Below are 26,332 nucleotides of genomic sequence, written 5' to 3'. Positions count from 1 at the left end.
GGAAAAAAAAAAATAAAACTACGGGTTAAAACATATTTCCAAATATACTAAGTTAGCAGTTGTAGGACTCCCTGCTGCTTCCTCTCTTACCTATAGGCTATTTGTCCACACAAAACACAGTTGGCCGAGAACGAGTGTCCTTGGCCCTTACCCATTCAGAAAAGTGTACGTTGGAAATCGTTTTTTCTTTGACGCAGGTGGTTCGTCCGATTTTGTTTTGTCGTCCTCCTCGTCCGTCTCTCCCTCAATTTCACAAAACCGACAAAATAAATAGAAAGTTGTTTTTTTTTTTCAAAACTAACTTTACCTCTAGCTAGCAACTGACCTTACTTTGGGGTCGTGCCGGCAGTTGCTAGGCAATAAGGTAGGCTAAGCGTTAGTATGTCTGCTACCAATCAAATCAAAGTATAAACATGACCAACCGTCGCTTTGTTTTACCCGTTTTAGCCTGTTACGGGCACAGTATTGGACGAATATTAATGAGTTCGGCACATGACGTCATCTGTTGCCAGATTGTGCCCACCGGGGGTGAAACGATGCATGTCAAGAGGATGGAAAACAGACAAAATTTAAATAGTCAACAGAGACGGTAAAAATACATTTAGCCTATTGAAAACTGGGATTGAAAAGTGTCCCGGGAGAGAGAATAAATTTTTCGGGACTTACTATTAAAAAGAAGGACAATGCCGGGAAAGCCTGTACAGGTGGCAACCCTACGCTTATTACACGGCTACTTATTAAAGAAATCAATACTTTGACACAAAATATTGATCCAAAAATGTTTTTATTGATTTAAAGATAATTTCCGCTGAAAAAAAATAGCTCCATAACAACCGTCGGTTGTTATGTCGGTTATTCATAGCAGCTATCCAGAGATAACCGACCGTAGAATGCCGTAATTGACCAATCAGAAGTCAGTATTCGATTAGACTGTGTAACAACTGAGGCGTATGCTGAGTGAAACATGATGGGAAAAAGATAGTCAGTTTCTCTCAAAGACAAACGTAGGCTCATCGAAGAGTATGACAAAGTGCCAAAAACGAGCCAACCAGATGTTTGAAATATGTGCACGCTTTGCCTGTGCGTGACGCAGCCAGTGCTTCTTCATGGATGATGAAGAATCTCTTTGTGAAGTGGTTGAAGGAATGGGATCGCAAAGTGGGCCAAGCAAGGAAGAATATTCTACTGCTGGTGGACAACCAAATAGGGCATGATGTGACAAACACTACACCGAGAAACATCTGAGTTGAGTTCCTGCCAAAGAACACAACCTCCATTCTCCAGCCATGTGACCAGGGGATCATCAGAACAGCTAAAGCTTAGCCTGCTTTTGCAAGGAGATGGCCCACACTGTATTGCAGCAAGCTGATGAGGGGAACAGAGATACAGCTTTAGACATCGTCAAAAAAAATCAGCCTCCTGGATGCTGCTCTCATGCTACAGGATGGGCTGATGTGGGGGCCTCCACATTAAGAAATTGCTGGAGGAAAGGAGGTCTGGTCATGTCACCAGAGGAGGAACGGAAAACTGTTGATCCACCTGCCGGGATCAGCACCGTGGAATTTGAACAGTGGATTGCAGCTGATGACAGCACCCCTGTATCGGAACCTGTTACTCCTCGGAGGTGAGAGAGCGTTTCGGTACGGGTACCAATGCTGCCGGCCACGAGGAGGAGGGGGAGGAGGAAGAAGAGGAGACCGCTGTGCCATCCCGGGCTGAGATGAGGAATTCAATCCGCATTGCACAGATTGGTGTGCTGCATGTGGGTTTCAACAATTTTGACCTTTTACATCATTTTGCAAAAGAAGTGAACTTGGGGTCCTTTCAGTGTGGAGTTTGCATGTTCTCCCCGTGTCTGTGTGGGTTTCCTCCGGGAAGTCCGGTTTCCTCCCACAGTCCAAAGACATGCAAGTTGGAAACACTAAATTGCCCCTAGGTATGAATGTGTGCGTGAGTGTGTTTGTCTGTGTGTCTGCCCTGTGATGGACTGGCGACCTGTCCAGGGTGTTCCCCCGCCTTTCACCCTATGAGCGCTGGGATAGGCTCCAGCACCCCCTGCGACCCTAATCAGGATAAGCGGCTTAGATAATAAGTGAGTGAGTGAGTGAGTGAACTTGGTTTTGGACAAAATCCAATCAACAACGGACAGGATTGTGAAATGAAGACAAGTTTGTGAAAAGAGGTAGCCTAATTTGTTGTTGTTGTTGCAGAATATTTTACGAATATGTCTGATTTCAAATTCTGCTACTGTCACAGACTCAGCCAGAGGGCTGGATGCAATTGCGGTGTAACAATGATCTTTAATCACAGACGAACACAATCGGACCGTCAGGATGCAAACCGAAACAAACAGGACCTCTGAAAAGACTAGACTTCAAACAGGTCGGATCTGATGGAAAACAAACGAGACTTCTGAACAATCTAGATTATAAATCGGCAGAGTAACGCTCAGCATACACATATAAAATGTAGACTTCGCGAGGAAGGTGCCAAACAGAGGGAAATAAAATAAGGGAGTAAATCAAGGAAAACAAAGTGTGAACCGATGAGGGAGGCGAGTGGTGAATGGTGAACCGGCGAGGCTGAGCGCTGAATGGCTGAAGCCGGAGTGGGAGAAGGCGAGGTCGTTACAGCTACCAGTTCGGCATTGATAGCCAACAGTTTACTTTCAGTTCTGTTCAAAATTGAGAGCCGTTGCTTAGCCTGTATTTGCACTATTGGTGTTAACTGTATTTTGTAATACGCACAATACTTTTACGATTTAGGCTAGATTATCATTTGAACCACAGTAAGCCATATTTTATATAGTACTGTATTGTATTGTAGTGTATTTGAATTATACACAGTTCAATAATTTAATTTGTACAGTACTGTAACGTGAAAAGCGTTTGAAACTGCTGTACTGTATTTTGAAATGAGTCAATTAAATTCAGCAAACAGCGACACTGTCCGTTTCTCTACTTTATATTCATGTAATAAATATATAAATGTCAATTAGATGGTAATCTAGGCTACATGAGAGATAAAGAGAAAGAAAAAAATCAGTTATAATGATCGTCCGCTTATAGTGATCAATTTCACCCGGACAGACGTGATCACTATAAGTTGTTTCCATGTGTGCAATGTTGTGAATTGCGTGTTATGAAACAGTTACTTCTGATTAATTCATGTCTTGTTCCCTCTGAGCTAGCAGCTTTTTTACTTCCGTTTTCCAAAAGAAATGTGAGCAGTTAATCCGTTCCATCTCTGCAAATTAATGCAAAACACACATGACATTTGACCTTATTGGCAAATTCTTCTTTTATAATACTTGTGTTCCACTCCACCCTGTTACCTAACAGTGTCACATTAACAGCAATGAAGAGCAAGAAGTTGGAACAATGACTGATATTTATTTATTTATGATTTAATTATACAGTATATTCATGTTTTATTTAATTATACACTGTATTTATGTTTTTTATTTAATTATATAGTATATTTATTTGTTTTTATTTAATCGTACAGTTTATTTTTGCTTCAGAATCAGTGAATATGTGACACTGGTGATATAACTGTATCACTGAATTTAAAATGATTAATGGGAATCTGCATAAAAATACTTAAAAAAACTGAAAGTAAATAAAGGAGTTTTGGTATTTGCCTTGGCCAGATACATGAGTCACAAAAGTTTGTGAAACCACATGACTTTGGAGAAATACACTAGAGCCCATCCAATAGGAAGCTACAGGTTCTGATTGTGTAACGGGTAGCAGGCAGTTAGATAAATAGTCCTGCACAGAGAAAAACCAGGACAAGAACAAAATTCTGCAGCTAGTAACAGAAGAGGTTCACTCTGTCTGTTAGGGCTCCAGAGAATACAACACACTGACCGAGACAGAGGACGCACACTACACTCACATAGACACACACACAGACACGCTTTATACAGATACATGTTCCCCGTGTGACCACAACCATGGGCACCTGGATTTACCTCATGGCTTGCTTGGCCTCTGCAGTACACTTCTGTGTCTGCACTCCGCACAGGTGAGTAGCAGGAGAACTCTGTAATTATGGAGATTTTACTGTGTGTTGTGTATGTGTTATATCCTGTTAGGGACAGAACCAGATTACCCTAAGAGATAAGTCTGTTTTCGAGTGCTCTGGCTATTGGCTATACAATACCAGGGTGGATCTATAATAAAGTCCTAACCACTATGAACATTTCAGTAGAACGAGGGAAAATTTATGTAGGATGTAAGTCATATTTGAAATGTTTCCCAGCAGTGGAAAATCTCACATGTAGCCCTTTCTGTGTCTTGAGTATGTTTGCTTTTGTGGTTGGCTGATCTAATCAACTGTTTGGATTTTTTTTTAACATATTTTGATTCTCTCTCTCCTCCCCCCTTCCCTCTCTCTCTCTCTCTCTCTCTCTCTCTCTCTCTCTCTCTCTCTCTCTCTCCCTCTCTCTCTCTCTCTCTGTGTGTATGTGTGGGGCACATGTCTACATGTGTATATGTGTGTGAATGTGTGTTCAGGTTCCTAGTGACTGCACCCAGTGTGTTTCATGTTGGGGTGAAGGAGCGGGTGTCTGTCCAGGTGGGAAAATCCCTGTTAAATCAGCAAGTCACATGTTACCTGGAGCAGGAGAAAGGAAGAATCCCAATGTCTCACAAACAGAGTCAAACCATCAGAGCAGAGGGTCACATTGAGACTCTGGAACTGGAGGTAAAGGTTTAGGAAATATCCACTGCACAGCAAACAAGCTAATGTTCCATTAACTCTGAGGGGTGATACTAAATTATATAAAACTCTTTAGCGTTGACATTAAGCATCATCAGAGAATCTATGGAGGCAGTAAGAAACAGTGCCCTTTACTGTGTCAATATAACTTTATATGCTACATTTTAAAAACAACTCTGAAATGAACTCTGAAACTCTTTGAATATTTACTCTGGAAAATCAACAATTATGACTTTGGTTTTTAATGATCAGAAAAAATGACCAAAAAAAAACCCCCACAGAATCTGAAAATGGATCATCCAGGAAGTCAAACTGTACATAGAATGAGTAAATCACTCCAAACTGCCCATATCATGTAGCTGGAAAATTAAACACAGACACACAGAATGGCTTTATTCAAAAAGTTTTGCATGGTTAAACTCTTTTTCTTCTCTTAGTTGTAAAGCTCAGACAGTCTTTTTGGGGCAGCATAAACTGACCAGTGTTAAGTCCTCTACAGTCCGTTTCACAATCCTTTTATTTTCCACCAACACTCACACTGTTACAGTCACTGGCAAGAGGAAAACTGCACTGTACAGTTAATGCTGGAGTTCATAGAGTTAATACTTCTGGAATTGCCAAATACTACATAAAAATTAACAAACAAGCAATTCCACACACTCATACATAATGAAAACATGTGTTGGTGTGTGTGTGTGTCGTGTGTGTGTGTGTGTGTGTGTGTGGTGGGTCGGGGGTGGGTGTGGTGAGCACAGGTGTTTGCTGATAAAGTGTCAAACCTGAAGTCTGGAACGCCTCCTTACCTTAATCTGGTGTGTGATATCAGCAGTCAGAGGAGAATAGCCAGAGTGTTAGTGTCCCAGCACTCAGGCTACATCTTTATCCAAACCTCACAACCTGTATACAACCCCACGCAGACGGGTAAGAAACCTGCACCTCACACAACCTCATCTACAGCAACACACAGTTGTTTAGTTATGTGTTATGAATGTAAGCTGTATGTAATCTGTATGTAAGCTGTATGTTTTCTGTATGTAAGCTGTGTGTTTTCTGTATGTAAGCTGTGCTTGTCCACTCTGTTTGCAGTTTGGTATAGGATTTTTACCTTGGATCACTCCATGCGACCAAAATCAGGCAGTGTCCAGTTAGCTGTCATCGTAAGTTAACATTTGTTAACAGCTATCTATCTATCTATCTATCTATCTATCTATCTATCTATCTATCTATCTATCTATCTATCATGCCAAATGATTGATTGATTGATTATTTCATTGGTTGGTCAGTTCCTTTGCTGAATATCCTCCTCTAAATTTTGTATCTGTGACTTCTCTCCCTCAGAATGCTGAAGGAAATAAGATTAAGAAGTTAACTGTCCACGTGACCAGAGGAATTTACTCCAACAGTTTCCACATCCCTGATGTCTCAAAGTATGGTTGTTTTATTCACTGAATTTGCAGTATTAGCAATTTAAAACCAAAGAAACAGTGTATTGACAATGCAGGCGCATAAAAAAAAACATATCATAGATATTATTTTGTCTGGCTAAACAGATAATTACATGGATTTTGAATACTTCATACAAAATACTTGCTAGCAAATCTGTTCACAAATTCTCAAATTCACCCACTGAAGTGTTGGTGGGCCAATTACTAGGAGGTTAAACTGTAAATGTTTTCAGGCCTGGAGTTTGGAAGATTATCGCCAACTATAAAGGGGATGACAGCAATGTGACCATTCGAGAATTTAAGGTCCAAAAGTTTGGTGAGAGAAATTCCTTTTTCTCCTTATTAAGTCTTCTGTTGTCCACGGCTCTTCAGGCCAAGGTTTCTCACAAATCTCCGTTATTTTTCCAAATCTAATACAGTACTACAAAGTTATACATATATTTATACACAAAATACATATATATTTATCAGAGAGATTCACATATTTGTTTAATATACATATATACCGTAATTTCCGGACTATTAAGCGCACCTAAATATAAGCCGCACCCACTGAATTTTAAAAAAATATTTATTTTGAACATAAATACGCCGCACATGTCTATAAGCCGCAGGTGCCGACATTGAAACAAATGAACTTTACACAGGCTTTAACGAAAGACCGTGCCTGTAACACGGCTCGTAATAAAACAGTAGCCTACCAAGAATATTTATGATGTCGTGCGGGCCGATGGAAAGCTCCGCTATGTCTGCATGAGTGAATTTGCGGAAGTTTGAAACTTTTTCCTCGTAGTCGGGAGGGAGCTGCTGACACAGAGTCGTCCATGCCCTGATGGACAGGCCTTTACGTCTCATAAATCTGAGACACCACGATGGTCCACCTCTAAAATCCTCAAACTTCATTGCGGTGGTGATTGTTTTGGTTTTCAGTCGGATCTGCACAGTTGAAACACCTCGGCCGTCTGCTCTCTGTGCGTTGACCCAGTCTTCGAGCTCATTTTCTAGTTCGTGCCATCTGCTTTTCTTCCCTCTGAAAGCTTTTGTTGTCTTTTTGCACTGAGTCAGTTCCTCACGCTGCTGTTTCCAATGTCTTATCATCGACTCATTAAGGCCAAACTCCCGTGCAGCAGCTCTATTTCCTTTTCCAGCAGCCAGATCGATCGCCTTCAACTTGAAAGCTGCATCATATGCATTTTGTCCGTGTCTTTCCCATGATAAGGGCGTGTACATGACAAAATGACTACCTTAATCAGAATGATTCAGTGGGAGCGCGCTCGATTTAATGTAAAGAGTTTCATTGGTTCACCATAACCCGTTCGGCAATTTCATTGGTCTAATGTTACGGAGCTCAGTTTTTTGGCGGCATGAAGCTTGTGAAACCGGCAAAAATCCATAAATTAGCCGCTTCATTGTTTAAGCCGCGAGGATCAAAGCGTGGGAAAAAAGTAGCGGCTTATAGTCCGGAAATTACGGTACATGTATATAAAACAGGTTCCCCCTTTAGGAAAACATGATACAGCAAAGAATGAAGTCCAACAAAAGATGGATGATTAAATTCTCTTAGGAAGACAGACCAAGTAAAATCCAGTAACTGGAACATAAACTGTTAAATGTGCAGAGGGTGAAAGTACAGTGCTTATTGTTTGACAGACAGGTGTATTCTGTTTCTGACTGGTTTTAAGTGCATGTTTATATGGGTTTATGATTCATTATCACTAACTAAAACTGAAATTCTTCTCTGTTAGTTCTTCCTAGCTTCATTGTGTCCATCCAACCAGACATACACTACTATCTTCTGAGTGCTGAAACGTTCAGTTTTACCATTTCTGCCTCGTAAGTTCTGCCTCACAAATATTCACACGGCCACCTACTCTTCATTACAGTTAGATTAAACATAAAACAACACTGGACAAACAATTATACCACAAACACTGACAACATTGCCAGATCTCAGTTCATTCTATTAGTACTGCAAATATCAAGCCTCCATATCTTACTAGTGAAGTTTATTCCGTCCAAAGATACTCCTATGGAGAGGCCGTCAGCGGGGGGTTTCACTGTCGGTTTGGGGTGAAAAAGGAACCAGAGGAAAACAGCCAACCTGTGCAGTTCATAAAGAATCTGGAACAAACCGGCACAGTGAGAGGAAACATATAATCTCTTAATTCTTATACCGCTGTTCTGTTATTATGAAAGCATTAGCATAGTAATGCTACAGCTAATCTTCTGTGTTCAGTGCTCATTTTGAATCTTAAGTTTTTAAGGTGGTACTAAAGAGAAAGTTCATGGTTTATACATGGTTACGACAATGTGACACTGAATGATTACCATGTTTAGTATAATGTAGTTACAGTTTTCTGTGTAGTTTCTTGATCCAATCCCAGTGTTGTGTTCCCTTACCAACGCTATGTTTTTGCCTTCTCTAAGATTAAGGAACCAGCCCGAGTCAGCATTCGCACGGCCGATCTCCGGAAGCTACTCAAAGACGACACGCTGGAAGGCTTGGCGGAGACAAGAGCCCAGTTTTATATTGGCGTAACAGTCACTGACACCAGAAGTAAGGACATCGATAGGGGTGGAGAGTGTATTACAGAAACCCTCCAGTTTATTCTCAGTACACAGCTGTATTTCCTGAGGACACACATCCATACAGGTGTTTTCCTGAAATGACTCTTGTGTGAGAGTGAGTTCCTTTGACTTCTTTGACAGGTGGAGAGGTCCAGGAGGGAGAGATAATGCTGCCTATAGTGCTCCAGGCCTACTCAGTCGACCTGTCTCGCACCCGATCCCATTTCATCCCTGGTGTTCCTCTGGACGTTACGGTAAAAACGTCTTTCCTTTACAAACTCAAAACAAAAACAGACATTGCCTTAGACCTCGGTCTGTATTGTAATGTCTCCAGTGAGTTCCTCTTGTAAAGTAAAGCTGTTGTAAGTCTTTCACTTGTCCTTGAAATTCAGCTCAAAACCTGATCTCCAGAAAAAGACACTGAAATTTGTGCAGCCAACTCTTTCATGACTCCATTTCCACCTCCCTGTCTTCCGGCCAATCAGAGCACAGTTTGCCAGCTCATCAGACACCTGTTCTTTGTCTGATTATCATGCATACCTGTCTGGTTCATTCACTCACATGTCCTCAGTGTATAAATACTGTCTCTCACATGAGTGCACTTTGCCGTTTAGTCCCTGTCCTTATTGTTGTTCCCATTGGCCTTCTTAGCCTCTGTAAGCCTCCCTCTGCATTACCTCTCTAATCCTTTGTATCAACCCTGGCCTGTAAACTGATTTTGTGTTTATTCTGTAGTTGCCTGTTTACACTGCGCTGAACTCTGCCCGTTTCTGACCTTCACTTTGGACAGCATTTTGAAATAAAGTTTGCCTGCATCTGTATCCACTCCCTGAATTCAGGACAATGCCAGATACATACATTTGTCCACATATCAGCATTTGACATCTTTTCATGGCACCTTGACCTTGACCATGACCTTGAGGTTAATATTTCACTTGTTCTTGTTCTCTGTGTTTCTCTGTTTCTTAGGTAGTGGTACACCTGGCAAATGGTCACCCAGCTGCACATAAGCAAGTACAGATAGATGTATCATCTTCAATTGAGAGAACAGCTGATAGGGAAACTGACCAAGAGGGCACAGTGCACCATAGCTTCAATATTGATGGACGACCCACTTTAATCAATGTTAAAGTAAGTGGTTTCAGACAGACACAATAAAACTGACAGAAGATCTGAAACATTACATTTCACTACAATTACACAAACAGCTGTATTAAGACATGAAGGACTGTCATTGTGTGTTCTGAATCAAGGGACACATTCTCTTCCTCTTTTTCTTTGTTGTTTTCATATGGACTTATAAAGATCCAAAGCTGAATTCAGTTAGCCTGCGTTCCTTTCTTTCCCGTGAAATCTCCAACAGGTTACCATAGAGGGAAAGGAGTACAGCAAGACACTGTTACCTGCCACATCACCAAGTCAGAGCTTCCTGTTTATCAGTGTGTCCAATAATGTTCTATCACCTGGGCAGAACATTCCTGTCAGTTTCAACATTCCCAGTGGACGGCCTGAAGACGGACGAATTTATTACATGGTGAGGAAAGCAAGCACTCACTGAGTCATCCTATAAAGATCATGTTTCAAATGGAGGAATTAGCATAAAACCCTCCCAATGAAAACACAGACTCTGACATTTTGACAAATACCACATGATTCATCACAGCTGTTAAAATCTCACCATGCAACATCTTAAGCAGAAAAAGCGCTTGAAGTTATTTGACAGAAAATAAAGTCTTGTAATCAGTGGACATCCATAGGAAAAAACGAATTACCATGGAAAAACACTGATTACATACAGTTCACAGCAATATTCATATTCTTGGTTATTTTATCTTATGAGTCTGGCTCTTATTTCAGGTCCTCAGCAGAGGAGTCCTGAGAAAATGGGACTCCATCAAGACTGGAGTACTGACAAAAACTACCGTCTCCATCAGCCCTGACATGACCCCATCCTTCCGCCTGATTGGCTACTACTACCACCAAAATGGGGAAATCGTCGCTGACTCAGTGTGGGTGGATGTTCAGGACGTTTGTGAGGGAACAGTAAGTTTTGTGAACTGATTTTGATCATGTTTATGTACACTGTTTCAGAGTTACACTTGGGATATGCTTATGGTTACTGGAGTCATTCTATGGTAAAGAGTGCAGACACTTTCATAACTTTTGTGAAGAACGCTGAGGAGACTGGCTATTAATCATATGTCTCAGGAAAAAATATCCAGATATTCTCAAACTGCCAGTAAGCTAACTCTTAGCACTCATGGAATCGCTCCGAGAAAACCTTTTGATTTTCAGACTATAACAAGTCATTGGACTTTAAGAATGTTTTGCACAATAACGACAATGCTGTCTCACTGATTGTTTAACATTTAGATCAAGATAAAACCAGAGAAGAACACGTACAAGCCAAGTGAATTGGTGAAGATGGATATTGACTTGGGGGATCAAAAAGCTAAAGTGGCTTTGCTGGCTGTGGACAAAGCCATCTATGCCCTGAATGCCCACAACAAACTCACCCCCAAACAGGTACATTAACATTTGATAACGTATTTTTTGGCAAATTTGTTGATTTAGCTATTTACATTTACAGTGAGGGAAGGTGGGGGAACAGTGAGGGGCGGTGGGGGAACAGTGAGGGAAGGTGGGGGAACAGTGACGGAAGGTGGGGAGACAGTGAGGGAAGGTGGGGGGGTGGTGGTGAGGGAAGGTGGGGAGACAGTGAGGGAAGGTGGGGAGACAGTGAGGGAAGGTGGGGAGACAGTGAGGGAAGGTGGGGGGGCGGTGGTGAGGGAAGGTGGGGGGGGAGACAGTGAGGGAAGGTGGGGAACAGTGAGGGAAGGTGGGGGAACAGTGAGGGAAGGTGGGGGGGTGGTGGTGAGGGAAGGTGGGGAGACAGTGAGGGAAGGTGGGGGGTGGTGAGGGAAGGTGGGGAGACAGTGAGGGAAGGTGGGGAGACAGTGAGGGAAGGTGGGGAACAGTGAGGGAAGGTGGGGAACAGTGAGGGAAGGTGGGGGGGTGGTGAGGGAAGGTGGGGGGTTGTGAGGGAAGGTGGGGGAACAGTGAGGGAAGGTGGGGGAACAGTGAGGGAAGGTGGGGAACTGTGAGGGAAGGTGGGGAGACAGTGAGGGAAGGTGGGGAGACAGTGAGGGAAGGTGGGGAGACAGTGAGGGAAGGTGGGGGGTGGTGAGGGAAGGTGGGGAGACAGTGAGGGAAGGTGGGGAGACAGTGAGGGAAGGTAAGGGGGGGGGTGAGGGAACAGTGGGGGGGCGGTGAGGGAAGGTGGGGGAACAGTGAGGGAAGGTGGGGGGGGGGGGGTGAGGGAACAGTGGCAGTGAGATGGTCAAAGGTGTGATCTGAGAGATAAAAAAAAGAGGAACAGAGACATCATTGATGGTACAGTTATGAATCAAGTTGTTTGCTGTATTTATGTCTTTATGTGTTGGGGGCAGGGGGTCTTAGCAAGGGAGAGATTAAAGGAAGGGAGAGGAAAGAGATCATGGGGTGTTCTCCTGTGGCAAGTTGTATAAGAGGATGTGAAATTCTGTCAAAGTGGGGTTCAGCAAAGATCATTTTAACAGGTGCTGTAACAGTGACCATGTGGTAAGCAAAAGAAGCTGTGTTATTGGATAAAAGAGTTAGCAAAATAGTGAACATTGTTTGCTAAATGAACAAACAATAAACCTGATCCCACCCACCCCACCCCAAAGAACAGGGTGAATGAAAGAAGGAGAAGTTGGCTGCTAATGCAGCAGGGCCACCCTGTTCTCTGGACAGATCTTTATCTCAGTTAGTGCCAAATCTTGGAGATGCAACTGAGTTACTGATGCTGAGGATGAAGTCTGCCTTTTTTGCAGCTGACCTGCAGTTCCATAGTCCTATAAAAACAGTAAAGACAGATTGTTAATGCTTACACAAGTAGCAGAGATAAGATATTATGTGTTTATGTCTACTGAAATGTTGACAGGTGTGTCTGTTGTAAATTGGAACGACCTACTGAAAGTACATTTTATAATGCTGTTTAGGATGAGAGAAGAAATATTATACTTAGCTGTGTGACTGTTCTTTCTCTTTTGTTTTGTTGCAAGGTGTTTGCCTCCATGCAATCCTATGACCTGGGGTGTTCATATGGGGGTGGACAGAACTCTGAAGCGGTTTTTAATGATGCTGGCCTCACCTTCATCTCTCACTCAGAGACAAAGTCTCAGATGAGAAAAGGTACCATGACTGTCTTCCATAACCTTACTGTATGACAATGTGAATTCATACTGACTTTACCAACAATCTCAAAATCCTTTTGATGGTATATTTTTGCTGACTCAGATCATTTAGATCACTTTGTATTCCCTTGCTTTACCTCCAGGGTTCAGCTGTGAGTCAGGCTTCCGGCGACAGAGACGTTCTATAGACCTTCAGAGTCTGATGGGGCAGAAGGGTATGGTACCACAGTTCGCTGTCTGATTAGCACTAAAGTTGCATCTCCAATACATAGTTGATGGTGCAAATCCAGCACCTACCTAACGTCTCCTAATTTCCTTCTTGTAAGAAAATATTTCTCAGGTGTGTTTCTGCCTCTCTGAATTCAAAGCCATTGTGTAAATGAAGCTTTTTCTTGTCCTTCCTTGTCCATCAGAATCGACTTACACTGATCCCAAGTTGCAAAAGTGCTGTCACCATGGATTCACCCTGATTCCCATGGCATTAACGTGTCAGCAGCGGGCGGCCCGGGCAAACAGAACTGAGGGAGAGGACTGTGCCAATGCCTTTCTCGACTGCTGCCTGCATGCAGCTAAACTGAGGGAGAAGAAAAGGCTGGAAGACCAGAGCAAAAGCCATGGCCGCAGTGAGTATGGACCAATTGCGTTAAGGCCCCACGGTATTCAGTAATGTACAAAGACTGGAAAATTGGTTAAGAAAACAACATAGAGAAAATCAGGCCATCAGCGAGAGCTATGAACAGTACTAGTACAGAAACACATAGACAGAAATGAAGACGCCTGCCGAAGCTGAAGTTTATGGATTTCATCATCATTCATCCTGGAATAAAAATCGTCCTGGATATTGAAATTTCATTTCTTCTTTTCATGCTCCTCTTCTTCCCAGCCTCTGGTGCTTCTGACATTGAGGACTTTTTTGACAATTCCGTTCAAGACATTCGCAGATACTTCCCCCCCAGCTTTGAGTTCCGTGACATTGAAGTGAATGGTAAACAAACGTAAGTGACCAACATCATCGACCAATCCTGTTTCATCCTAATGAACGAATTTTACTCAGTCTTGTTCATTTTGGGTCTTGTAGGCATTCATTCCATGCACCCGACTCTATCACCACTTGGGAAATACAGGCTGTCAGTTTGTCCACCTCTCACGGTAATGACACATCTTCCATCCACTCCATTACTGATGAAATAACCAGGCCCTACTTGCCCTATTCAACAGTTTACACTTCATGTATGTACTGGCTGACTCACTCGCCTGTCTCTCACAGGTATCTGTGTGGCGGAGCCCGCTGATGTGCGTGTCTTTAAAAACATCTTCGTTTCTCTGAGATTACCGTACTCTGTCAGGCGCCACGAACAAATGAGCATCGTCGCCGTAATCTACAATTATGGAAATGGGGAAAAGGAGGTTGGTTCAAAGAAAATACTGCTTGCCCAAAAACAGCCCCTACAGAAGACCGCTTTTTGTTTTGCCATTTCTGGGAGTCACTGGAGTCATTTCTGGTTTTCTGTCATGGAGTCCAGATATGCAGATACATCATGAGAGATTTTATTTACATATAGGTTATGAAATTTACAGGTTTGCTCTTTGTAAATTTCCTCTTTTTGGTCTCCTCCATGGTCAGCTCGCAGTTCACATGAAACAGGTCGACAACCTGTGCTCACCTGGATCAACAACCTCTTCTTCTTACATCAATATCACTTTGGCCGCTCAATCCTCCCAAACAGTGACCTTCTCTGCAGTTCCCATGGCAACAGGCGAAATTCCAATTACCATACAGTTGTATGACAGAGATTTCGAGACAGGTCTGGATGCGATTGTGAAGATGTTGCTGGTAAAGGTAAGTCTGGAGAACTGTATGTGAAAACAACCACAAACCTTAGACCAAACCCACAGGATTTTCATTTGTTTTGTTGGACTCAAATGCCAAAGGTCACACTATTTTTTTCCGTCTCGACCTCATGAAAAACGTTCAATGACATGTTCAGTATTCAAGCTGTGAATCACGGCATGTTTGTAATAAATGCTTGTAATGTTACTACAATTATTGTTCTAAAACATAAGAGTCACGCTTCCTAACCTTAATTATTAGTAACATACAACCTCATTTGCAGCATTTTTGAATGAAATGACACCCATTAGACCTTTTTGAAATGAGAGTAAGAGATTAAAAGGGAGAAATAGTAATGTCCCAGGGAGAGTGTGGAAACTCAAACTGCTGACATTTTTTAAATTGGGGAAAATGCCTACATTCAGTAGATTTTCACAACTTAGATTTTTTAAATAAAAGACAGGGCTCTAAGATTTTTAAATAGGAGTTTAAATAGAAGTTGAAATAGAAGTTTATTTAGGAGACTGAACGCTTTATTTTTAACAGACAGCCACACTCACTGGTTACTTTTGCATGGGGTACTGATTGTCATCTCAGTAGCTAGAACTTGAAGTATGCGGGTTTTTTTTAACATTTCAATTTTTTACTTTCACAGACAGAGGGGGTGGAGAAGAGAGAGGAGAAAAGTTATTTTTTCAATTTGGATGGTGAGATTGCATTACACTGTCAAGTCTTTCGTTACCTGTTGTGAATTTTATCATACTGGGACATCACTGAATGCTAATGTAATGTCACTGAGTACTGTGCTTTGAGATTTATAGTACAGTGTCCATCTGGGATTTCTAGTTCTGTTTTTCAGTAGTGACCTCTGTAGTTCTGTGTTATTAGGCAGAAGTGAGAACCGTATTGAGATTGATGGAGAATTCCCCAACAACACAGTCCCAGACTCACCCACTAACCTGTTTGTGAAGCTAGAAGGTTTGAGCTGCATTTAATCTGTTTAACAGAAACAACAACGACAAACCAATAATAACAACAACAACAACAATAATAATAATAATAATAATATGTAATAATAATAATAATAATAATAATAATAATAATAATAATAATATTTCTGAGCTACATGACATATCTCGATGCTTTGTTCTGTATTTTAAGTCTGTGTTATGATGTTGTAGGGGAAGTGTTTGGCCAGTCAGCTGCCCTTTCTCTCCTCTCGCCATCCAGTGTGGAGAAACTGATCACACTACCCAATGGCTGTGGTGAACAGACCATGCTTGGCCTGTCTCCAACTGCCCTTTCTATTCGTTACCTGGACAAGAGCAATCGTTGGGCGGAGCTAACACCAGGGCTCAGAGATAAGGCTCTCGACTTTATCACGATAGGTAAAAATAATTACAATAGAAGATCCTGACATAAATGTCTATGATGCTGATCATATCACTGCCTTTAAGTGAATCTCTGTAGCTAAACTGTAATAAGGCCCCTAGGACAGTCCAAATCTAAAGTGCAAAATGTTGACATATGATGTCACATTAAACAGGACACTCAGATGTTTCTAAAGTTAACACAGAAACAAGAGAATAAGGCCCTGACCCCTAAATGGCAGCAGGGTTTTGGGTCATATACACCTTGTGAGTCAAAGCCTTTGGCCATTAATACCTGTGTCACAAGTAAAACTATATTCAATATTCACAAATAGCCTGGACCAGTAACTTCTCTTGTCAGGTTATGACAGAATTCTGACATATAAGAAAGCTGATGGATCATATGGAGCGTTTCCAAGCCGCCCCTCCAGCAACTGGTAAGTGATTCTACAAGGACTGTTTACCCAGTTTTTATCCAACAGCATTACTGTAATATCTTAATTGGATAACTCATCAATTTTGGACAAGTTGGCATATTTAAAAGAAAACATGAAATCTTTTTAGCATCATGCTCTTACCTTAAAACAAATCCATTAGCAAAGTTGGATTCTTTTTGAGATGAGGAACTGGTGAAATTTTCCTTTTACCAATGCATTAAAGTATGCTGGCTGTAGTTGTTGACCTCTGGTGGTATAAGTTAACTGAGCCAGATTAAACCTCCTGAAGTTGTCTAAAGCTGAGTCTATGTCCCACATTAGGCTGACAGCCCTGGTGGTGAAGGTCTTGGCCCTTGTGGCTGAACGTCAGGTAGAGGAAACCAGACAGGGAGGCAGATCAGAGAAACTCATCTCAGAGGAGGACATCCGGATATCAGTCAGATTTCTGATTGGTCAACAGAACAATGATGGCTCCTTCTCTGATCCAAACCCTGTCTTGGACAGGAAAATGCAGGTCAGATATTCATATCCAGTCTCACATATTCAGTGGAAGAGTTGTTGCAATAGAACTGTTTTTATTTAACTGTTCGTTGTATTTCAGAAATGCAATGATTTAGATCCGGATTGTTTTAGAACTAATGTGCTTTGTTTCTACATACCTTAGGGTGGCATCGGAGGTGTAGAGAATGATGCTTCCCTCACAGCATTCATAACCATAGCTCTCCATCACTCCCGTCCCTTCCTGGAAGATGAACAAGACGATGTGGTAAGAAAGAATGCTATTACTGATTTAACCAAACAAGGACAGTGTTAAAGCATAGAAATGTGACTGTTTGTCAAGTATCATTTTTCATAGGTTTCAATGCACAATGTACTTTTACACATAGTTCTTTTTGCCTTAAGATTTAACCTGATGCCCTGAATCAAGACACAAACCAATTATATACAAATAATATTGAGACTACCTCTGAAATTATCGTTCACTTTCTTTACAAACAAGTAATGTGTGTGGAGACTAACACTCTACACATTTGAGTTCTGTTTAAAAATGGCCTGTGTGTCTAGGTGTGTGTTTTTGTAAATGTTGAAGTATAAGGCGGGCATTTTCACATTCCTAATGTGTAGGAAAGCAGTATCTCGAAAGCCACCGGGTACCTCCAGTCTCGTGTTGAAGCGCTACAGAGGCCATACGCTGTGGCCATCACAGCCTACGCCCTGGCCATCAGCCTGAGAGACAAAAGCCTGGCAGAACCTGCCTGGAGGAAGCTCAAAACATTGGCGCAACGAGGTGGAGAAAGATTTCTGACCTTCACAGCATATTCAGCACCTGAGTGGACACACACAGTGTCATATGAGCAGAGAGAGTAGTTTTCTGATTTACTAATTTGCTCTGTCCCATACGTCCTTGTGCCTTTCCACCAATCAGAGAAAGAGTGTATAGTGTGGCGGTCCGACGAAGCTATCCGATTAGACGGCGAGAAAAAGCCACACAAAGTCCCCCCAGCGAACGCGTTATCGGTGGAAACCACAGCCTACGGCCTTCTGACTGCTCTGGCTCATAAAGACTTTGAGATGGCAGATGCCGCTGCTTGTTTCCTGTCAACACAAGAGAACTATGGTGGAGGATTCTATTCAACACAAGTAAGCCAGACATGCAGACTGAGGTTCTATGGTCCCTGTTCTGACCACGCGCACAGTGGTTATTAGCTGATAGCTCACCAACATTCTTATTGAGAGCTGTGTGCCGTGCGACGAGATTGGCTGTTTGATTTTGGCAGTGATTAGGGTTTAGTGGTGATAAAACAGAATGAAAAACCGGCCTTATTCTGACTGATTTGCTTGTTTTTGTGAAGGACACTATGATTGCGTTAGAGGCAATGTCTCAGTACGCCATCAGTCAACCTGAGACTCGATCTTCCACACTGGACGCTCAATTTGACGTTCCAGGGAAGGCTCAAAAGGAAAAGCTGGTGTTGGATAAAACTGGAGAGAAAGTGGAGGCAGAGCTAAAGGTAAATGTTTTATCAGTAGAGCCAGTTACTGGAATGTCTAGTGAGTGATTTTACCTGTGACAATCTGGGGAAACAAGTCTTTGGTCATGGAGTTAAGTTAATATGTGCCTCTGTAAATTCTTGTATTGACCCACAGCAGCTCTGAAATGTAATTCAACTTTGGTCCACCAGGTGTCATCACCATAGATGACCTCATTTCAGCCATCCTTTAGTATTTCGTTTAATTGTCATAAAGAGAATATTATTGTTTTCAACTTACAAATATTTTTTTAGTCATATGACCAATTATTGTTCTGGCTGTTAGAGTTTACACTCATGTGACTGGGCTTTTTTGTTTAGCTGACTTAAAAACACCCGGGGTTTATAGTCATTCTAGTAGACACTGAAAATAAATATTGTGGTCACACTGCTTCTCATTCTCTATCAATACTTAAGAAGAGTAATAGAACAATATTCCTATTATTCTACTTTTGCACACACACCCACACACACAATATTTTCTTTCTCTCATGTTTCCTAACAGAGACTATTAGGAAACAACATAAATATGAAAATTTCAGGACAAGGAAAAGCCAAAATGAAGGTAAAATACTACCTTTTTCTCAAAAATCCAGCTGCTGAACAAAAGAACACAAGAACACTGCGCTGTACACTGTATAACTGAATGTATTAAAAGCCTAGAAAGGAACCTTCCTCTCTGCTGAAGTTGTCTTTATCCACCGTTGTGTTTTCAGGTGGTGAAGGCTTTCTACTCTCTGGAGCCTGAGGCAAATTGTGACGACTTGTCAATCAATGTCACTGTAGAGGGAAAAGTGGCATACACGGGTAAACACCACAGGACTGCAGTTAGAACTGGACTGTGACGTCCCACATAGTGTTTCATTGTCACAGGATTATTGTAAGACACTGACTCTATGATCTCTGGAAATGTGTGTGTTCAGATGTATAAATGTTTGTGTGAATTGTATGAAATGATATGAACAGAATGCTGTGCGTTGCGGTTTCATGAAAAAAATAACGCATTAGACGTCACTCACTCACTCACTCACGTATTCACTTATTCACCTAGTCCCTCACTCACTCACTCATTCGCTCACTCACACTCACTCATTCACTCAATCACTCACTGCCCCACTCACTCATTCACTCAATCACTCACTGCCCCACTCACTCACTCACTCACTCACTCACTCACTCACTCACTCATTCACTCACACTCACTCACTCACTCACTCATTCAGTGACTCACTCATTTATTCACTCAGTCACTCACTAAATTACCCATTTATTCACTCATTCAATTATTCACCTAGTCCCTCACTCACTTACTCACTCACTCACTCATGCGTTCATTCACGTATTCACCCGCTCATTCACTCACTCAAACACACATTTATTCATTCACTCACTCAATTAATCATTCACTCATGCTTGCATCCACTCATTCACACACTGTTTCACTAGTGCATCTGTTTGTTTGGTGTCGTTTTCAGAACGAGTCATTGAAAATTATAATTATTACTATGAAGAAGAGGGGGATGTAGAGGAGCAGAGAAGAGAGGAAGAGGACCTCCCTCGTTCGGCCATCGAGTGGTTTGACGCTCGTACCAGAACAAGAAGAGACACCAGTCAAAGTCTGGAGTCCCAGGACACAGTGAAATACCACGTCTGTGTCAGGTAAACTCAGAGACATTTAAAAATCTGTTATGAGGTATTTGTCATTCACAGTTGTCTATCTTGGATTTGTTCCACTGAAATTTATCCAGTGTGTCAGCTGCATCCTCCAACTTATTTTACATTACAAGAATATGTCATTCAATAGAGGGCACTGTTTCTGCTGACATTAACAGTCAGATTTCATTTACACAGCTGTAACAGGAGAGTTCTATAACACACAATACATTAGGGATGTCCCGATCAAGTTTTTTTGCCTTCGATCCCGATCCGAGTCATTTAATATTGATATCTGCCGCTACCAAGTCCCGATCCATTACAAACATTACAAGTGGCTGCTGGACTGCTTCCCTTTCCAAATTTAAAATATATCCACACTGCAGACATTTTAGCCGCGTCCTGCCACTAATTATGCTCTCAGTTTACGACACCTGTGTGACAGCTGACGTAAAACGAAGGCTCGGGCTTAGGGTCAGGCTCAGTAAAGCCGATACCGATCAGTTAAAAAATGCCTTGATCGGATCAGGACATCCCTACAATACGCAACCCCTGTGTGTAGGTGTGCACGTGTTTTGTGTGTGTGCGTATATGGGTGCATGTGTGTGTGTGCGTGTGTGTGTAATAAATGGTGCATTAAGGATTTGTATCATGCTGTGTTACTGACAGTCATAAACCAGGGCAGGGAATTTCAGGAATGGCTATTGCTGACATCACACTGCTCAGTGGCTTTACAGCCAACACAGAACAACTGGAAAAGGTCAGAGTCACAAATATAATCTATATAATACACAGTCATTTATACGTATTTAAATTGATATAATCTATATCTTACATAATCATTCATCTAATCTACATAATCTGTCCAATAGTCACTTCCCTGATGTATGTAGTTCATACAACACACAGTCATTCTTTTCAGTCTGTATAATCAGTATAACATACATTCATTATCTGTCTGCCCGTCTATCTGTCTGTATAACATATATATGACTCTGTTGTGTAGCTGAAGAGCCTTTCTGACAGATACATCTCTCATTATGAAGTCTCTCATGGCAGAGTTCTGCTCTACTTCAACGAGGTGCGACACACACACACACACACACACACACACATTCATATTCATACAGAAAATAACCCAAAGTCACCTCTGTTTCAACACAGATGGAACAAGAGGGAGAATGCATCGCTTTTGAGGCGACACAGAAAATACCCATTGGATTATTACAGCCGGCCCCAGCTACGTTTTATGATTACTATGAGCCAGGTATGTGTGTTAACAGTGTTCTCATTCTCCATGACATTTAAAGCAGACTTCTCCCTCTCAACCCTGATGAGAAGTCTTCTGTCTGAATCGTCACTTTATATAACACTTGGAGTTGTCAACTTTACATAATGTAAACTTTACATAATACCCAGAGTTGTCAACTTTTATGAAAATGCACAACGTTTTATTTGAGTTGGAGAACCTGCATTATTTGTCTGTAAGTCCACATTCCAGAGACACTGACAGACATGGAATATTCAAGCCCATGTTTTATCAGACTATTTTACAGTCGGTCTATCAACATCTTATTACAGTCCCGTAACATGTTGTAGCAGTCATTTTTTTTATATTAAAGTATTTGCTTCTTTTTCTTCCTCATCTTTTTGATCTTCCTCACACAGACCGGAGATGTTCTGTTTTTTACTCTGCACCCAAGAGAAGCAAGATGGTGTCCACCCTGTGCTCTGGAGACGTCTGCCAGTGTGCTGAGAGTACGTCCAAAACATATACTGTTTTTTACTGACGGTTCACTGAATATCCCGATATAGGTCATTTCATATCCCGATAACGATGCATATCATGATATAGCACATTTTTTGTAAATTCAATCAATAAATAGTTTATATAAAATGAGCACATGGAAAGACCCATTTCTTATTACATTCTGAATGATACTCCAGAAATAAAGGTACGACAGAGTATTAAGGCCACATTGAGGAGAAAAAATCTGAGATTTCGAGAACAAGGTCGTAATATTATGAGAATAAAGTCTTAATTGTATAAGAAAAATGGAATAATATTATGAGAATATAGTCATAATTTTACGAGAAAGGTCACAATATTACGAGAATAAAGTCGTAATTTTAGGCTACATGTTATGTTAAAGAGGGAATATCAGAAGAAATGAGGAACCTGGAGCATCCTGTGAAGATTTGCGAGTGTAATTTGCGAGACAACGGAATAAATGATAGATGTTTTTTCCGGCGTCACACGATATATATCGTCATATGGCACAGCACTATCTGAGGAGATTACTCTCTTTGTACGGAGGAAACGTTTTGTTTTGATTTGACGTCCTGACTGTTTTTTTCTCTCATCAGGACCATGTCACAAAGAAAAGGAAACACTGGAAATGAAAATCTTAAAGGACACTCGGCTTGCCTATGCCTGCTACCAGCCAACAGTGGAATATGGTCTGTTTCTTCTGTTTCTCTCCTACAGTTTGCACAGGGAGGTTACCACACACTAGCATTGTGTGGATAAAAAGAGTTTCAGTAAATTAAATTATTGGTAAATTGCCCTCAACTAAGCTCTGAAGTCTGTATGCATTTCATTAATTTAAAAATAATTATTTAATTTGTTTTCTCCCTGTCAAAGTTTATTAATAACATATTTTCTAGTGTAGCATGTTCTTTGTTCCCTGGATACAGAACCTGGCAGCAACCTGGCTTTGTTTATCTTGTTACTAACTTAGTTTTTCTGAAACCCCTTTCTAATTTAGCATAAATCCCTTAGTTTGGAATGTGCGAACGGTTTAGGATGCCTCGTAACATTACCTTTACTAATCTAATCCCGGTTTCAATGAAACTATGGAGCACATGCTCAGATGTAGGCCATATAGTGCAATTTACCATGACTGTTTATTAAGGGGAAGACAAAATTAAAACAAACAAATCAAACGATTGGCAATGTATCCTCTCAAATAAATAATTAGATTGATAATTAATAAATATGAATGCTTATTTTAAAAAAATCAAACGGGTTATTAATACCTTTTTATAGCCTACTGTTCCCTCACTTTTCTTTCTTAAAACTACATGTAGAAAAACATTACAAAACACTCAGTGAGATTTACACTTAGCTCGGTGGACCTCTGTGGGCGCGCGCACGCACACACACACACACACACACACACCAGCTGAAACAGAAACAAATTTACAAAATAGGCTGAGCGTGGTGTGTGTGCTGTGGCCAAAAAACAATAGCTCCTTCGCGCTAACAGTGCAAACAATAAAAACGGACTACTCGCGGCAGTCAACTGATGTGGAAGCCGACAAGGCAGGTCGCGAACGTTTGTCCTTTCTCCAACGGACCCAGAAAAACTCACAGGCTTCTCCGGTCACCTCGAGCAATATCTAGTCGGTCCTGTAGCGCCCCACGTTACCAGAGGAGCTCAGGGGCTTTAATCCAGGTCACCCGGAGCATTGTGTGGATTTGGTCTCTTCCTGTTCGTCATCTCGAGAGAAAGGCGGACAGCTCATCTCTCCATAGGCAATCCTTGACAAACTCTTAGCATCTAAGCTAACAGACACTACACCTACACCTCATACACTAAAAATACGTCTATCAGTTACAACTCGTACCGCACATTTCCACATGTTTTGGACATCACAAACTGAAATAGACAACGTTGTTCTCTAACGGTATTTTTCAAAACTCACTTTTAAACTTTTCCTTTCCCTCTAAATTAAACCTTTTGATTCCCATTCTCTCTCTCCTCGCGCCTCTAATTCCCCGCTTTTTCACATGCCCCGCCCCCCAGCCAATAGGGTTAAGGGAACAGGTGACTACTCTCACTCAACCAATTATGAACCGTTAGACTGAACAGGTCAGACTGTGCTCCATAAAGTACTTGGGCACATCATAAAAACTATTCAGTCTTCTTAACATTTCATTAAAAAAGGATAATCAAACGAACAAGGAGCAAATGAACATTCAGCAGGGCTACACCTGTATGTTTCATTGCTGTGGTTACAAAATCCCAATCCCAAAATCCCCTTTCATAAAAAAGGCCCAAAGTGGACCCTTGTGGCACACCTTTTAAACGTTCTCTGTGTATTTCTACACTGATTTGAAATGTGTTTTGTTGGTGATCTGTTCTAGCCTTCGTGGTTTATGTGGACAGCGTCACTGTAAAGAGCAACTTTGAGCTCTACAGGACCGTCGTGAAAGTGGTGGCCAAGGCCAGTAAGTAAAAGTTCCTTTTTCATGAATTACATTATTTTACAGCCTTGGTGCCAACAGAGGGTGAGTTCACCGTCTTAAGTAATCTCTTACGTTATTATGCAAAACATCAAAACTGTATTCTACCTGTGATAATTCATTAAATGTTGTGTTTGTGTGAGTTCAGGCATTTGTATGAGATGCGTGTGTTGTTTGTTTTAGCCAGCTCCACACTTGGCAGCGATATCTCAGCCCGGCCGTAATACATACATATCTCTATTTCATCCTTTGCCATAGCTGTAATAGTTATTACTGTAATGATGGAGAGTTGGAGAATAAATAGTGAAGATTATAAATCATATGATGAGTTGAGTGCAGCACTCTGCCCAGTCCCTCCTGCTTGGGGGGATTTTTTGGCTGTTGATGTTTTTGGAGGCTGAACAGAGACTGATACAACAAAGCCACTTATTTTTCCTCTAAGGTGTCAGTAATATAATGTGTTTAGTGCTAAAAAGTAGAGTTGGATATTTCCACATGTAAGCTTTGTCTCATCTGAACCTCTAGCTGGAGACAGAGATGTTCAAACAGACAGCATTCGTGTGTTTGCCAAGAGGAGGCAGTGCAAAGGCGAACTGGAGGTGGGGAAAACCTATCTGATCATGGGCAAAGACGGAGCCACCACTGATGCCACGGGCCAGTGAGTGTTTACCTTACACACACACACACACACACACACACACACACTCCCTCTGAAGAGGAGCTCCATGGGGAACCTGGTTCTTCCTTCTCAAGTCCTCTCAAATCTTTTTATCAACTTTTTGTCAACTCAGTGTCATCTTCTCTCTCCGTTAGACCAGTTTTGTGTTTTTTCTCCTGGTCTTCTACATGGTCTTCAGCTGTTCATTTTTATCTGATCAACTCTGTTACACAAATAAGAATGTTATTGTTGTTTTTGTTGTTATGTTGAACATGCTTTCATCCTATTGCAACTTCTTTTTAAAACACACTTAAAATGTCTATTTTATTCTCTCTCTCTCTCTCTGTCTCTCTCTCTCTCTCTCTCTCTCCCTCTCTCTCTCTCTCTCTTTCTCTCTTTTTCTCTGTCTTCTCCCTCACAGAATGCAGTATCTGTTAGATGCCAACACGTGGGTTGAGAAGAAGCTCGATCCGTCCACATGCACTGCGTCAGTCAACAAGAAGTTCTGCAAACACTTTAAAGACTTTACTACACACCTCCAACTGGACGGCTGTAACGTATAAGGACATGGCTCAGTTTATACCGTGCCCAGTATATTACACCCTTCAGCCTCACAAATGAATCTGTTTATACAGATGGCAATTTTATAAGTATTAAACATTATGCATTATATTGTCATACATCATACAATCATACATTTTTATAAAGTTATAATAGCTTTATATGGAAAGAAAAACACAGTGATGTCACAGTGATCACAGTAAATAATGTCAACCATGGAAAAGGATATGTCCGTTCATATTGGTCTTTATGTCCGTTTATGCAAAGAACTCACTCAAGCGAGGTTGGAAGCCATCCTTTTTAAGCTGTATGCCATTTTGATTTATATGATGCTTTCTGATGACATAAAGTAGCAGTTCAAAAAACAAAACCTCTTTTCATGGATGTCTCATGTTTAAAGTGTTTAAAATAATGTGTGACTGAAGGATCACATGATCTTTGGGTTGGTTAACAGTCACAGCTCAACCGGACTGTTTGAAAGATTGAGACAGTTCAGTGCACATGTGTGGATCCTTGAGTCCCCTGTAGACAACAAAAACATCTCCACTTACCCCTTAAGCTACTCACCTGACCTCTGCACTTTCACCT

At 41.4% G+C, this 26,332-nt stretch overlaps 1 protein-coding gene across 1 annotated transcript; it reads left to right on the top strand.

The window, feature by feature from the left end:
* Positions 1–3,799: 3,799 nt before the first annotated feature.
* LOC115819868 (complement C4) lies at positions 3,800–26,114 on the top strand. Its single transcript, XM_030783389.1, has 41 exons — positions 3,800–4,029; positions 4,521–4,710; positions 5,481–5,646; positions 5,812–5,882; positions 6,064–6,152; positions 6,404–6,486; positions 7,916–8,003; positions 8,192–8,309; positions 8,598–8,727; positions 8,880–8,992; positions 9,708–9,869; positions 10,102–10,272; positions 10,596–10,781; positions 11,112–11,264; positions 12,824–12,953; positions 13,099–13,170; positions 13,369–13,578; positions 13,839–13,950; positions 14,034–14,104; positions 14,223–14,362; positions 14,580–14,795; positions 15,442–15,493; positions 15,675–15,764; positions 15,968–16,174; positions 16,518–16,593; positions 16,915–17,107; positions 17,258–17,359; positions 17,719–17,881; positions 18,020–18,234; positions 18,447–18,605; positions 19,129–19,188; positions 19,340–19,430; positions 20,099–20,282; positions 20,946–21,036; positions 21,283–21,357; positions 21,441–21,543; positions 21,945–22,034; positions 22,644–22,736; positions 24,427–24,510; positions 25,051–25,183; positions 25,605–26,114. Exons 1-41 carry the CDS (start codon positions 3,959–3,961, stop codon positions 25,744–25,746), a joined length of 5,145 nt encoding a protein of 1,714 aa, XP_030639249.1. The 5' UTR covers positions 3,800–3,958; the 3' UTR covers positions 25,747–26,114.
* Positions 26,115–26,332: the final 218 nt, after the last annotated feature.

This window comes from Chanos chanos, chromosome 8 (genome assembly GCF_902362185.1).
Source record: "Chanos chanos chromosome 8, fChaCha1.1, whole genome shotgun sequence".
Lineage (NCBI taxonomy): Eukaryota > Metazoa > Chordata > Actinopteri > Gonorynchiformes > Chanidae > Chanos > Chanos chanos.
The sequence above is the reverse complement of the archived record's forward strand: the minus strand, read 5'-3'. Positions and strand labels throughout refer to the sequence as shown.

Bases quoted from the DNA above. Each gene is read 5' to 3' on its own strand.
- LOC115819868 (XM_030783389.1), top strand. From the start codon at position 3,959: ATGGGCACCTGGATTTACCTCATGGCTTGCTTGGCCTCTGCAGTACAC. The intron at 9,870-10,101 runs GTAAGTGGTTTC...AATCTCCAACAG, and splicing joins CCACTTTAATCAATGTTAAA to GTTACCATAGAGGGAAAGGA. The intron at 24,511-25,050 runs GTAAGTAAAAGT...CTGAACCTCTAG, and splicing joins GAAAGTGGTGGCCAAGGCCA to CTGGAGACAGAGATGTTCAA.